Raw genomic sequence first — 14,910 nt, 5'->3', positions numbered from 1 at the left:
TAGCTGTAGCCAAAACTAGGGATTTTGACTGGGGTGTGCCAGTGCTTCTGCTGGGACTGAAACTTCCTGGCTAAAGGGCCTTGCCCTTCCACTCAGGGTCAGAGCAATGGCCATATTTGGGGTCAGGAAGGAGTTTTTACCCCATGATCAGATCTGTATGGATTGTGGGGGAGTTTTGCCTTCCCCTGTAGCAAGAAGTGTGGGATCTCTTGAGTGTATTAACAACTTTGTATAGAAGCAGGACGTTGGCTGCCATGGTCCCTCTGCTTTACCTGTGGCAGTTTAGATTGTTATGTCTTCCGCTGTGTTAGGATTGATGGTAGTTTTACAAAGAGTTTAGATTATTGAGTGGTACAGGATAGGTTGGGTACAGCTGGCCCTGCCTCAACAGGCAGTTGGACTAAATGACCTCTGGAGGTCCCTGCCATTCCTACTTAGCTCTATGATTTGCTGTGTGAGTCACTGGCCGGGGTCACACTGGGGCAGGGATCTCCAAGGAAAGGATGTGTTAAAATAAACTTTTATTATAATGGCTTTACAATATATTATAAAGATCTGAACATTCCCTTCCTGCTACAACACTGTTAAAAACAAGACAAAACAAAAAAAGTCAGGTGTTCCTTGTCCTTGTACATCAGGCCCCTAAACTTTGAGACAGGCTGTACTCTAGCAAAAGGCTCCTTCAACTCCCAGCAGCTCAGCTCAAGGGATGAAGTAGCTACTGAAGGCTTAACTGGAAAACGGTTAGAGGAGATGCACTGAGGCAGGCTGGGCTCCTGGCCTCTGCTAGCAGGGCTGAGGAGCAAGGAGGAGGCTCTTTAAAATGACCAGGTCCACTCCCTTGCCCCTGGGTGAAGTCGCACCAGGATACTGTTGGCCAATTTCTGAGGACCCTTGGGCTGGATCTGTCACAGGATGGTGTTGCAGTGTTCAGTGCCACCACATCTTGCATCAAGGCACCTTGTGGCTTACTGCCCTTAAGTAGGTGCCCTGGCTCCTATTGCATAAAATGGGGAGAGCTGGTACCTCAGAACAGGATCCACAAAAGCTTGCCTGCAGGAGGCACCTTCCCCTGCAGGATTCACAGCCTGGAGGAGAAGTCACTCAGATGCACAGCATGGTATGGGGTGCATCCACTCCAGACATAGGAAATGCATGTTCAAATCCCTTCTCTGCCAGGGGCGACTGGAACCCACAGCTCCTGCCGCCTAGGAGGCTGCTCTAACCCACGGAGCCTAGGATAAGAGGCTGCTGCTCCTTCTGTTTGTGTTGTCTGTAGGTATATGTGCTCCAAGAATACCAGCCCCGTGGCAGAACAAGCAAAGGGTGCTTCATCTGTGGATGCTGCTTGGACCTATGATCCTGATGCTGAGCTGCTTTATGTTGTCAGATGTTGGCAGTTCTGCTGACACCAGCAGCAAGTCTTTAGGTGCAGGTGGAAACTTAGACTCCTCCAGGGAGAGGTGGCAGCTGAGTTGGAGGTTAGAATGAACTCTGACATCAGGCACCCACATCCTCTTGTGCATCTAGCCCAGTGGTGCTCAACCTTTTCACACCTGAAGTACCCGTGACCAACTTAAGGTGCTTTTCAGAAAATGTCAGCTCTTTGCTTGTACTAATTTGTTTGACTATGGAAAAAATAATAGAGCAATTCTTCTGCTTGAAGATCACAGCAGGTCACTATGTGACACTATGGATTCCTATGCAAAATGTCTGGGTTTATCTCATGAAGCATGTGTAAATGTTGGCACACTTCAGAGTATTAATATTGTGCAGCACACCCTGCAGCATCCTTGAAAGGATCTCAAGGCACCCCAGGGTTCCCCAGCAGCCTGAGAATCACTGAACGAGCCCATCACTCAGCACTTCCTCCCAGACACAGCCTCTAGTGCACAACAGGAGCATGGCACACATCACCCAAGGACTGCAGAGAGCTGGCTCATTGCATAGCTGGAAGCAGATAACTGCTCATTGGCGTGCTGGCAGGTGTTCACAGGGACCTCACTAGTGACCTGTGACTCTGAGGCCCATCCCAAGGTACCCTGAAGGGGCTGAATTTCCAGAGGTTGTGTGCCCAGGACTTTCTGAAAATTGGGCCCCTTTAAGGAGCATCAAGTTGGGCACTCTGAATCTAGTAGAGGCTTCTGGTATATTCTGGTCTAAGTCTGGGGCCTCAACTCCTGAACCAAGTGCAAGAGAAACCTCAGATCGCAGACATATGAACAAGCCTATTTATCCCAGGTTTGTGTGGACTCTGAAGCCCAATGGTCAGCAGTGCAATTTGCTGAGAGGATTTTAAACGGGTGATCCTGCTTTGACCCCCTGCTGGGTTGGCCTAGATGCCCTCCTGGGTTCCCCTGTGTCCCTGTTTTCCCACAATTCCACTGTTACCTCCTCTGCTGATCTAACAGGGTGGCATCCTTGGAGCAGGGTAGTGGTACATCTGTGGGCACAGCCTGGATGACACTGGTGTCTCCCTGCAGACCCACCTGTTTCTGACCACAGCGCTACTCTGCACAGTGGCTTTGAAAAGGATCTTCTGCACCAAGGGTGGGTAACTTGCTGCTGGTCATCTCCAGCAGGATCCCACATGCAACCCTGTATTCTGGAAGAAGCCATCCCCAGCACATTCACTCTTCAAAGGGGTGATAAGGCTGCAACTAGAAATACATCATGCCTCTGAAAAGGCAAAGCCTCCTGCTTGCACAGCCCAGGAAGGATGGGATTAGCCAAGGGGACTCAATGTGCCCAACTCTCACTGACTGTCCATGAGCGCTGGGCACCAGACTCCCCAAGTCTCCTTTGGAAGCGTCAGCTCCGGAGGCTCAGCTCCTTGCATGATCCCAATTCCCTTCAAACTACCTACCCCCACTTGCCCCTAAAACAGCAGCCTGGAATGGGATAAGCTACCCTATCCATGTGCATAGCATGGTTCTTCCCATGAGCTACCAGGGCCCCCTCTCCTTTTAACAACAAGGGTGACTGCAACACCTTGCATGAACCACCAAGATGCCATGAAGCCAGAGGATGGGCACAGTCCTTCCTGAACCTAGCCTGGGGCTGCATGTGTCTGAGGCAGGAGAATGGATGGGCCCTGCTCCCTTCTGTATTGAAACCGTGCTCACCCAGGGCACCTGCTGAGGAGTTCAATTCAGGGTTAGGCACTGAGCCAAATGACAGCAAACTCCCAGCATCCTCTGCCAATGCCAGCAAGGGGACCGTTGCCCCTTCTCACCCACCCACCCTATCCTCCCAGCAGCTAGGCTAGACTGTATCTCTGTGTGCACCTGTTCATATGAGTCCTGCACAAGGTATCTTGGAGCGTGCAGATCACTGATAGCAATAGCAAGGGGTAAGTACTCTGCACTTATCAGACTGGTATGGTGGGAGGCTGTGCTGGCCCACAGCACCCGGCAGGCCCAGATCTTCTCTTCATTCCTGCTCTTCACAGCGCTCTGGGGACAGGAAGAGGCAGCAACTTCCGTTCAGAGAAGGGAGAAGCAGAGCATGGGCTGCGATGGAGTCACAGGGAAGTGCCAGGAGCTTGGTAATCATCTTCAGCTTGTTCCCCTGGTTTGGGGGCTGAGCCAGTGCTCAGCAGCATTAGCAGCAGCAAGCTCTCTGGCCCTGTGTGTGGCAGAGTTGAGACCAGAGGATCGGTCCATGCAGTCCCATCTGCCTCCAGGCTCATCCTTTGGCTCAAGTCTGGGACTCAGCACCTGCCCAGCTGAGGGCACTGAAAGATGACAGCACCAGCCAACGCACCCTGAGGCAGTGACCCTGCACCCTCATGCTCACAGCCATTTAAATTTAACGTGCACAAAAAGAGTTGCTGGTGACAGGGAAGCCCCATCCTTGGACAGCAGGTGGATGTGGCGATACCCTGGGGACAGAGGGAGGAAGCAGGTAAGACTAGAAAGACAACAGACCCTGTCTGCCCATTGTAGCACAGTCCTGCCCCTTTTCTTTCAATAGCTTTTTGCAGGGTATTAAGGAATGTATTTATCTGCTACTGAAATGCAGCCACCTCTGGGGTGGAACAGAGCAGCTGTTTAACAGTCCACAGTAACGTGGCACATTGAGAACATAATAGAAAGCTCTTTGCCACCCTGGCTGAGGCTGCAGGGTCGGTAATGTAAGCAGGGCCCCTTCTGATCTAAAATGGATTAGAAGGATACACAGAAAATCTAAAGACAAGCACTGGAGGGGGACATATGGAATGGGACAGTCCAGCCAAAAGAGGGTAGGAAGCCCCACAGGAAGTACCCTCTGCTGCACTGTCCCTGGCAGAGCCTAGGGAGTGGGGGTCATGGTGTATCTAGATATGCATGACTGTGGTGAAAGAGCAAGCCTGCCAGAATCAGGCCTGGCACAGGTCAAGGGCTTGGATGCCACAGAAAGGGGCCTCTGAGCTGGGCTATTTCAAACTCTCTGTTCCTTTTTTGAAGCCCAACCTCACCAGCCCACACTTCTGCCTTAGTTGCTTTGACATATCAGTGTTGCCTCTTACTGAGATGGAAGGCAACACTGAGATTCTGTGGCAAACACTGAAGGGCATCTCCTCCCCATGCCAGGCACCCACCTTCCTTCATGCTGTTCACGGGCAAGGTAAATTGCCCCACAAAGTCATTGCAGGATGTGTTGTCATAGTCCTCCACCACAAAGCGCACCAGCGCCAGCTCTGGCACCTGCAGCTGGAAGGTCAGCATCTCATCCCAGCAAGGATTGAAGCCTGCAGGGGTTGGGGGGAGAAAAAGACAGAGTCACATGCCAAGCACAGCAGCCCCAGGGGCACAGGGCACCCAGACACAGCCACCACAGCCCAGCCAAGTAGCCCCCACACCTTTCCTGAGAGAGAGACAACCCTATGGCTGATCAGAAGCAGGCCAGGGGAACGCACAGGCTGGCCTGGCACCAACTGGGCCAGGCATAAAGTCTGTTCACGCTACCCCTGACAGCCCAGTTTTTTCATCTGCAGTGGCTACAACCCCTGCCTTCCAAGCTGAAGGCTGATGCTTTGGTCTCTTCTGTGAGAGAAAGTGAAGGCAGACTCTCCAAAACCTTGCAGAAGGGGCTGTTGGCAGGGTGGAACACAGCCAGGCCCCAATGAGAGCTAACCCCTAGGAGATGGGCTAGGGAACACCACTGCTCACAGCTCATCCCAGGGGAGCAGCACAGCTGTACAGCTGGGAAGAAGCAGAAGTCAGGTTTCATAGAGAAGTAAGGCTGGAAGGGCCCTGCAGAAGTCATCTAATTCAAACCCCTGCCCGAGGCAGGATCATCTCAATCCAAACCATCCTATACAAATCTATAATCTAAACTCTTCATAAAACTACTATCAATCCTGATGTAACACAAGACACAACACCCTAACCTGCCACAGGTAAAGCAGAGGAATCACAGCAGCCAGCTCCCTGTTTCTATAAAAAGTTGTTCATATACACTCAAGAGAGCCCAGTTAGAGGGCCATGACCCCACTACAGAGGAAGGCAAAGACTCCCCCACCATCCATACCAATCTGACCATGGGGTAAAATTCCTTCCCATCCCTAAATATAGTGATCAGTCTGACCCTGAACAGAGGGGTGAGGCCCTCTAACCAGGAATCTCCAGGTTTAAATCCCAGCAGGAGCACTAGCATACTCCTGTCTAAGTCCCTGACCTTGGCTGCAGTTAATACCCAATGTCTCTTAGAAAGACTTAAAAACATCCTGACATGTAGCAGAAAGTGGGGGAGGGGGCAACCAGCAAAGCCCAGAAGCATGAGAAATACCCATAGTAGAACACAGGCGTAGCTACACCTCGATCATCCCCAACCAGTGTCCATCCAACCTTTTCTTGAACATCTCCAGTGAAGGAGATTCCACAATTTCCCTAGGCAGTCCATTCCACTATCAAGTGCAACAGTGAACAATATTTTCCTGATATTCAATCTAAACCTACTTTGCTGCTATTTCAAGCCATTGGTCCATGTCCTAATCTCTGCAGTAAGTCACTGGACCCAACTCACCCTTGCCAAGGGACTGCCCGAGCCCCTCAGTGCACTGAGAAATAGTGGTGAGGGCCCCCTTCCTGCCACATGCTGCCTTTCCCCAAAAGAAGGTCCCATCCAGGAGCTAATAAGGCCAGATCTTTCTCAGCTCTGAGAGGATCTGGCTGTGCCTCCTGGTGCCCCACCCCACCTACAGCAGTTTCTCACTGGCTGGGGCAGGCTGGGCTACTCACCGTTGTTGATCTTGTACAATGTATTTTTCTTGTCACAGTCCACGGGGATGCCATGGATCTCCACACGCACGAAGGGGTCCACAATGGAGTTCTTCTTCTCCTTGTTCAGCTTCGGGAGCTGCTGGGCACTGATCACCTGGGAGGAGCAGAAAGGCCAGTTAGTGCTGGGTGGGAACACCGCTGGCTGTAGCTCAGGGGGGGTTGGGAAGGTGCAAACATTATTCTTGTTTGATAAAAGCTCTAATGCAAGCTGCACTGGGCCCTTCTACCCAGGGTTGCTGGGAAGGGAAGTGGCAGGAAAAGGGAACAGCTGGAAGGTGGGAGAAAATTCAGCACAAGAGTAGGGAGAGGCAGGAGGCTGGGCTTCCAGTCAGAGAGCCCCAGTGCCTCCTGCTTCAGCAGCACCCCTGCAACAGTCCAGCACCCCACACTCCGTGCACATGCCCACCCCAACACCCACCCACCCTTGTTGTATCCACAAACCCCTCTGCATAGAGCCCAGCACCTTGATCATCAGCATGATGGACCTATGGCTGGACCCTTGCAACGGGGCCTCGGGTTGGAAGGTGCTCTGGCCATTGCACAGGAATCTGGGCTTGAGCACATAGCCACAGCACCCATTCTGTAGGAAGCGTCCATCATTCAGGTCCATCTCGCAGCCAGGGGTCTGGAAGTTGAGAGCCACTTTAAAACAAAACACAGAGAGCACCCACAGGTTTATACAAGCAAAATCTGAGGGTGCTAGGGCAGGGGAATGTGGGGGTTTGTGGAGGTTGCCAGTGTAAACAGGCAGGAGCTGGGGGTCTGGGGCAAAGGGGCTGGAGGAGGGGGCAGGGTATATAAGCAGGTTCTGGCAGGGCTGAGGGGAGGGATCTGCTGTGTAAGGCTATGATCGAGGGCACTGGGGCAGGGGAAGCCAGTGTGCCAGACAAGGGGAGGCCCAGTAATCTCAAGCTGGAACCACATCCCACTCACCCCAACTCCCTCTTCTGGGACGCCTAAGTGTGAGGGTATGAGGGGGTCATGCCTAGATGGGCTGGCACAGACTGCTGCAGCCCACACAGCTCTGCCCTGGGTGGGTGCCGATGCTCTTAGCTCTACCCCACCAATGACAGCAACACCAGCCTACATCTTTGACAAGCCAGCGACATGTTTCCTTTGGGAACCTAATCCTGAGCCTGCTCCACACGGTCAACAGAAGCTTAACACAGCCAATGCTTCTGGGTGCCATGAGGAGGAAATGCTGGCCTCACCTGCCCTGTACCCAGTGCTGGCCAGCAGGCAGGGTCCAGCCTGGCCTACCTGGGCTGGGCCATCAGGCATGCAGGCCAGGCATTACCCAGACGAACCAGCAGGGAGCACCAGTCCCTTATCATCCTTTATCCTCCCCCTCAGTCTCCTCTGCCTCCTTTTGCTCATACCAAGATGAGCTGAGGAACTAAGCCTCTTGCCCAGGTTGGGGGCTCAGGCTCAGCCCAGTGTCTTACTGGGGCCCATTTCTAATGATAGAAAGGGCCCTGCTTGGCCCTTTCCACAACGAGCACAAAGGCAGGTCAGGACCAGCACACCATGGAACAGATTGGGAAACTGAGGCACAGGGCAGGGATACAACTGGCTCATGGGCACCCTGTGACAGGGCTGGGGCTAGTGTCTCTCCCTCAGGGCCACCCCATGGCTGGCACTGGCCCTGGCTCCAGCTGCCCCCTCACCTAGCTGACAGCCGGCGTTCCACATCTCCTGGGGGTTGAAGTTAGAAGAGTTCATCTTGAGCCCCGCGGGGTAGATGCGACTCAGCTGCTGGGCATTGTAGCGGACAAAGGCGTTCCCTGCAGCAGGGCAAAGCACCTTCATGTTAGCAGTGCTGAGCAGCAGGGAGACCCTGCCTCCACCCCCCACTCACCTCCCCCCTGCCCCCCAATGCCTCATCCCTTGAGCAGAGGGCAAGGCCAGGAAAAGTCAGAGCAAACTGAGTCCATGCCAGCAGCCCACAGGAGCCTGTGGCTAGGGATGAGGTGCTGCTGTATGTCAGGGGGACAGTGGAGCCCCCTACTCAAATGTCAAGGCTCAAATGTCAATGCTCTGTCCTGAGTCCTCAAATGTCCTGTGGGAGCAGAGCCATCCTCTCTATTATCCACAGTAAGTCTTCTGCTGCCCCCCAGCACCTGGCTGAAGGACCATGTAGTTTCTTGTAGCTACAGCCTGACCTCAAATGCAGATTGACGAAAGGTTTTCAAACCACAAGCAGGCTGGCTCAGTTTGTGTATTAGTGATATGGGGGTTATTTCACTGTCAGGCATTAACTTGTAGGGGCCTGCAGGTTTAACCTACTACTATAGGTATCAGCCAATTTCCTGGCTACCAAACAAGCCCACTGTACAGGGTTTAGATTATACCAGCAAAATATCAGCTGCTGAAATCCTGAGGCTGGAAATGATTTCAGAGGTGGAAGGAACCCAGAACTAAGAGTCTGAGTCTATTGCCTCAACCTGTCAGCACTCTGGGGCAGGGGCATCTGTTCTCTGCTCAGCGTGTTGGGCCTAGTCCAGGCCAGGGGCTCCCAGGCATCAGCAAAGCAGGGATGGATTATAGGACCCTCATCAGTAGAGAATGCCCCCTGGAAATCTTCCAGGGGTCTCTGGCCAGCTCACCGACATGCACAGCATGACCTTGGTGCAATTCTGGACACACCTCGTGCCTGGCTCAGTCCCCAGCAAAGCCCCGTGCCCTGCCCTGCCCTGCCCTGTCCAGGAGCACAGACCTCAGAGGTCCTGGAATAACAGACACTTCCTGTGGGTTAAAGTGTTCACAGCAGAGCCCAGCAGGGAGCATGCCTCACTGCAAAGGCCAAGCCTCAGGCTCAGCCAGATAGCAAGACACCTGCCAGCTCCAGGGCAGTGCAGCCAAAGCCATCCCACCCAGTTCACCCTATTCAAGTCTGTGGCCACCTCTTGTGCTGTGCACAGTGGCATAACACGGTCTAACCCCATCTTATGCCATGGCTCCTGGTCTGATCCTGGCAAGCCCAGGCTAGCAAAGCCCAAGCCCACCCCATCAGAGCCCACACAGGGGTACAACATGTTCCAGCCCAGCTTAGGTGGACCTGTTGCCCAGCAGCCTGGCCCATCCTGCCCACCCCGACCCCTCCCTGTCCTGGGTCTGGAGTCTTGGTGAGAACTGAAGTTCCTGGGTCCATCCATCGGTCTATTTCCCCCTCCTCCATGTCCAAGCACACCCTCACCTGACTCCTTAATGTACTTTCTGGCCTTCCTCTCGTTGAAGGACGACACCTCATGGGCCTGGGGGTTCCTGAGTGCGTGCTCCAGGCCAAGGAAGGGGACGGCCTTGCAGTACACCACCATGTCAGAGAGCTCCTGGGCGACCTGCAAGGCATCCTTGGCCTACATGAGAACACACTAAGGGATCACTACCTTGTCTATTCCCACAGCAACCGTGGTGCTGGCAGGCCCAAAGCATGGACCATGGCCCCTGTGCTAGCAGCTGCCCTCCCTTGGATCTCCACCCCCCAGTCCCTTTGGAATAGGTATGTGAAGGCCCTGCCGCACTGTATACTGGCCCAAGTGATGGGAGACTGCGCTGGACAGACAAGAGGCCCTGTGCCCTGACAATGTCTTGCTAAGGCTTCAGCCAAACCTTAGCTCAAGGCCTCAGTTGCTAGCAGGCCTCTGTCCCCCTGGTCTTCTCAGCTGAATGAGGTCTTGTCTTCTAACCATGTTTCCCCCACTTCCCTCTCCCTTCCTGGAAGTTACAAAGTTGTGTGTGCAGCAAAGTGGGGACAAAACCAAGGTGCTGGAGCCTGCAGCATCCTCTGCACCCCCCACCCAGTGATCCTCTGCTTTGACAGGCCCCATCCTGTCATGTTGAGCACTCCCAATTCTCACTGATGTCCACAGAAGTCCAGAGGGATAGATGGGGACAACTAATAGAAACTCTGCTCAGGGGACCTTGAGTCACTGGCTGCTGGGTGATGGGTGCAGTGCAACACCACTGTTTATTCATATGGGCCCTGCCCAGCTCTCTGGGTGCCGAGGCTGACAGGGGCAGTAGCACACAGTGGGCCATGGTCTGCAGTGCCTCTCCCATGGGAGGGGGAGCAAGTGGGACTTACCTGTCCATGAAGATGCAACACCCAGCTACAACAGCAAGAGACAGTGCTCCTGCTGCCCTGAGACTCATTACCCCACTTTTGCCCCATGCCCTACCCCCTAGGCAGCTCCCTATAAGCATGCAGTGGGGAGCAGGGGCTGGATCAGCCCTGCTCTCATCCAGACTGTGCGTGGCCTTCTGCATGGTCCCCAGAGCTCCTCTCACCTGCAATGGTTTGATGTCCTGCAGTGAATGCAATGACTGCAAGAGAAGAGAAAGTATCAGGTCAGGAGCCAGCACATTTCAGCCTCTGCCCAGGGTGTGGGGAGGGAATGTGGCATCCACTGTGCAAGGCAGTGCCAGCTCCTCTGCCCAGCTGCAGACCCAGGCACCCCAACTCCAGCAACCATCCCAGAACCATGGGATGCCACAGCTCAGCACACTTTCCTCTCCTTGCTCCCCAGCTCACACACATCTTTCACCACGGGGAATCCAGATAGGCCCAGACACCCCCTTCACACATCACTACAGCTGATTAACAGCACACAGCACCCTCCCCTGCACAGCTGGATAGGATGGAAAGCAAAGGACACTGTCCAGTTCGACCACCAGAGAGCATTCAGCTCAGGAAACTGTGATGTATAAGTTGGCCAGGATTGTAGCAACCTCAAAGTTTCTCACACCTAGGCACGGGTGCAGCCTCTGCAGCACAGCACTCCCCAGCACTTGATCATGGGTGTTGTGTCAGCCCAGCCCCACAGGGAGCTCAGTACCAAGTCACAGGGGCAGGCAATGTGAATCACCAACATCGCTTCCTACAGGAAGTTACTGCCACCGTCAAGGGAGAATAGAGAAAAGCTTTCCTTCTCCGCAGACATGTATTTTTCTGGTGGGCAAGAGTGTTACAAGGCATGGGACATTGTCTGAGGCAGCAGGACCAGCACAGGAGGCTACTCTGGACCAACTGTCACTGCCCAGAGCTACCAGAAAAGGACTGATCAGACAAGCAGCAGCCAGCTGCTCAAGATCACTTAAACCCATACCAGGCTATCTGTCCTGAGACAGAGACAGGGGCCAGGCCAGGGCTGTTCGTTGTCACAGAGGCTGAGACGGGGGAAGGAGAGAGGGAGGGAGGGGAGCTACTAACCTGGACCCAGTTGGACAGTCTCAGCCCCTTCCTACAGCAGCTTCCTGCCCTGTTCTGGGCAAGTGAAGGTTGTGCCAAGGCTGCTGTAGAGCTGGGGTGAAGGTCTGCATGGCCAACTTCCACCCCTTGGCATGTGATGGTGTTGGAGAGTTGTGTGCCTAGCTGTCACATCACTTTCACCACAGCAGCATGGGCTTGTGACACTGCTGGGGCCAGCCACTAGGTCTGAGACCTTGCTCAGAAAATTGACCTCCCCCAGTTCCCATCCTGGTCTGGCCTATTGCCCCCTTACCCTGCGGCCATCCCTCTCCTCTTCCTCCTCCTCCTCCTCGTCAGAGAGAAAGCTCAGGTTCTCGAGGTCACCTCTCAGGTCCGGCAGTTTCTTCCCTTTCACCAGGATCTTCCCCTTCAGTTGCTGTATGAGAAGAAAGCCCTTGTCAGATCTCTGCTGGGGCAGGCTGTGTGACCTGCCCAGCCTCCTCCCCTTCCAAGGGAGGCACTGGCTCCCCCGTGATCAGGGAGCCCCAAGAGGCAGGGCAAGAGATGGCTGCAGCCAGGAGTATTCATTACTGGGCCCCCCCAAACCCTGAGCTGGCCTCCAGAGAGCCTGTGGGAACATAGTCCCTGGCCCCAAAGCAACCAGACTGCTGAGGGGCCTTACCTCTGGTGATGGGAGCACCCTAGAGACCTGCCTGTCCAACGTCTGGGTCAGCAGCATGTCCCCCAAGATGGTCTTCATATGCCGAGCCATGGTCGCCTGCTGCTCCAGCCCACAGTGGTTCTCCAGGGAGAGAATGACAGGGTATGGGGATTGCTGGGGAGATGAAGAGATATCAGAGACAGTGCTGGGTGAGATTAAGCCCTCCCCAGAAGACCGGTCTGGATAGGAGGCTGCCACAGGCTCCTACCAGTCCACAGCTTCACTGAGCCCAGGTCTCATGGACTAATCCTACCCCATGAAGCAGCAGCAGGACTCAGCTGCATGCCTGGTGGGTGTCAAGTAGCTGTGGAAGGGAGAGAGTCAAAGCTGACTGCTGCCCACACTGGGGCCAGGGCTCACCTTAAAAGCATAGTCCCGGATGCTCTCAATGACGTCCCGGAAGAGGATCTTGGAAGTCAGCGTGTGGCCATGGTAAATGACAGGTTCACCATTGGAGCCCTCCCAGCAGTCCAGCTCCACGCAGCGGCAGCCCTTCATGAACGCTCTGCAGGAAGAGCTGGGTCACTCAAAGGCTGGGCTAACAGTTAAAAGCTGCTCCTGCCCTTAGCACAAATCCAGGGACTCTGGCACTGCTCAGTCACCTGAGCCTTCCCAGGCAGGACTTTCACACAACAGCACCCTCCAGGGACAGCTGCCCCTGCAGGGGACCAGTGCAGAGAAGGCAAGGGTCCAGCCCAGTGGAACTGACCCTACCCTCCAGTTTAGCACCATCCATCTTCTCAGAGCTGTTCCCTGCTGTGGGGAACCAGATAAGAGCCAGCCCCAAGTAGTTTGAAGACAGGTTCCTCACTTAGAGAGCTCCACCACTTCCACTGCGATGAGGGAGCATTCAGCCAGGCAGGGGTAAGATAAGATGAAGTGTGAGGAGGGTTGGGCTTACTTGGTCAGTGAAACAGGGATGGGAGGTGAATGGACAAGGGGCAGTAGGACTCCATGGGAGGTGCAGGGCTATCCTGCTGACTCAGCTTGCTAGGGTGACTCAACCTGGTCCAGACCAGGCAGATCTCATTTACTGCCTGCTGAGAGAAGGCCTCCCTGGAGAAACAAGCAGCTCAGGAGGGAGCACAGGTCTGAATTTATAGAAGGCCAGGACTGTCTCAGGGCCCTGCCACATAAGCAAGAAAGGCGCCAACCTCAGGAAGGGCAGCTTGGCTCAGAGCCCCCACAGGAGCCGGCTACTCATAGGCTTCCTTATGTTTCTAAGGAGATATCAACCCCAGTGGGAAGAGCAGCACTTCGTAGGACAGAGACAACAAGGGTTCTCAACCTTCCAGCGTTAGGCTCAGGCTGGCCCCTGACTGGGGTTAGGAACAGGCTCCTACCAATGACCATGTTATTGCCCAGACAGGGGTTTCATCCTTTAGTTGATGCACCTGGTACGGTGACTGGAACAGGGAAAAACTGGCCACAGGCATGGCTTAATTTCAGCTGGGCTCTGGTGCTCTTGGGCAATGGCTGCCCAGAGACCCCTCTGCAATGGCTGAGATGTTTTCAGCTGGTGTTTGCTCCCAGAATCCCTAGGTGGGTTGTCCTCTGCCCCTGCACCAAGGCTCCCAGCTCTCAATGCCATAATCCCTCAGACCCCTGCGGTGGCACCCAGCCTCCCATTGGCCCCCACCTGATGTAGGCTTCTGTGCTGCTGGGTCCCCCAATCTGGTTGTCAGTCAGGTAGGTGTTGTGCGAAGAAGAGATGAAGTAGTGGCACAGAGGCTGGCTCATGTCCTGGTAGACCCTGGTGTGCTCCTGGTTCAGGATGTTGCCATCAGCAGACAGTAGGTACATCATGAATCCGTCCAGCATCATGAGGTCTTGCTGCTTGGCTGTAGGGAACAGATTTCCAGGGGCTCTCCAAAGGTTGTGTCTGGGCACAAGGCCCTTCCTGGGCACCTCCCATACTCCCTGGCCACCCAAGCCTTGGTTAACCAACCTAGGGTAGTGCATGGGCTCTTGGCAAAGCCAGGACAGAGGATACAAGAAAAGGGGGCAGAGCAGCTGCATAAGGAAGTGTCCCCCTGCTGGGTAGGGGACATAGTACTAGGAACCAGGAGTCACAGGTCCTCTCTCTGGATCTATTCTCTTGCCAAGTGGTCCAGGACATGGCACATCCCATGCTCCTTGCCTCATTTTCCCCAGCCATAATGCATTTCCATCATGCCTGTGCCCTTTGGTACCTGTTTCCACTTTCAGGAGAACACCAGGAGTAGACTCAGGGGCAGAGACATATCTAAGGGAAGAGGCACATCCTAAAGAGCTGGAAGTGGGTTTCAAGGGGAAGGAGAGGATTTCTGGGGAAACCTGGGTCAGGCCCCACACTCCTGTCTGGGCTACCCTGCAAAGATCCTAACACCATAGACATTCTCTGGTAGGAGGAGCTCCATGCATTCGACATAATTCATTAACCCTCCCCACACAGTGCTTGTTGGGTAGCTTGTACTACCCAAGTTACAGCTGGGGAAACTCAGGCATGGAGCACAGTGCTGGCTTGCTTGAGGCCTGCAAAGCGTCAGTGACAGAAACATCCTCTTCTGGCAGAGAATCCCCAAGCGAAAGCCATGGAGATGGCCCAGGATCCCTTGACTCCCCATTCCCCTGTCATAACCTTCCTCCTCTCCCCACCCCCTCCCCTTTAAGAACAAAGGAAACAAATGGCAATCTGAGCTCCTAACCCCCTACTCTAACTAACCACTACCCCACACTCCCCTTTGCCTGACTGG

General features: G+C 54.3%; 1 protein-coding gene across 2 annotated transcripts in view; it reads right to left on the bottom strand.

The window, feature by feature from the left end:
• Positions 1–504: 504 nt before the first annotated feature.
• PLCD3 (phospholipase C delta 3) overlaps positions 505–14,910 on the bottom strand; it is a 56,076-nt gene continuing 41,670 nt past the window's right edge. For both annotated transcript variants that reach the window (XM_090044315.1, XM_090044316.1), the window contains exons 6-16: positions 13,815–14,016; positions 12,536–12,680; positions 12,137–12,289; positions 11,768–11,890; positions 10,554–10,589; positions 9,463–9,622; positions 7,934–8,050; positions 6,730–6,908; positions 6,225–6,360; positions 4,583–4,732; positions 505–3,883 (exon numbers count right to left, since the gene is read on the bottom strand). In XM_090044315.1, coding sequence (XP_089900441.1) covers positions 3,795–3,883; positions 4,583–4,732; positions 6,225–6,360; positions 6,730–6,908; positions 7,934–8,050; positions 9,463–9,622; positions 10,554–10,589; positions 11,768–11,890; positions 12,137–12,289; positions 12,536–12,680; positions 13,815–14,016 — 1,490 coding nt within the window. In that variant the 3' untranslated portion in view covers positions 505–3,794. The remainder of the gene's footprint in view (positions 3,884–4,582; positions 4,733–6,224; positions 6,361–6,729; positions 6,909–7,933; positions 8,051–9,462; positions 9,623–10,553; positions 10,590–11,767; positions 11,891–12,136; positions 12,290–12,535; positions 12,681–13,814; positions 14,017–14,910) is intronic.

Source organism: Crocodylus siamensis, chromosome 4 (genome assembly GCF_052110815.1).
Source record: "Crocodylus siamensis isolate JL-2025a chromosome 4, ASM5211081v1, whole genome shotgun sequence".
Taxonomy (NCBI): domain Eukaryota; kingdom Metazoa; phylum Chordata; order Crocodylia; family Crocodylidae; genus Crocodylus; species Crocodylus siamensis.
Note: the sequence above shows the minus strand (reverse complement) of the source record. Positions and strands in the feature narration are given on the sequence as shown.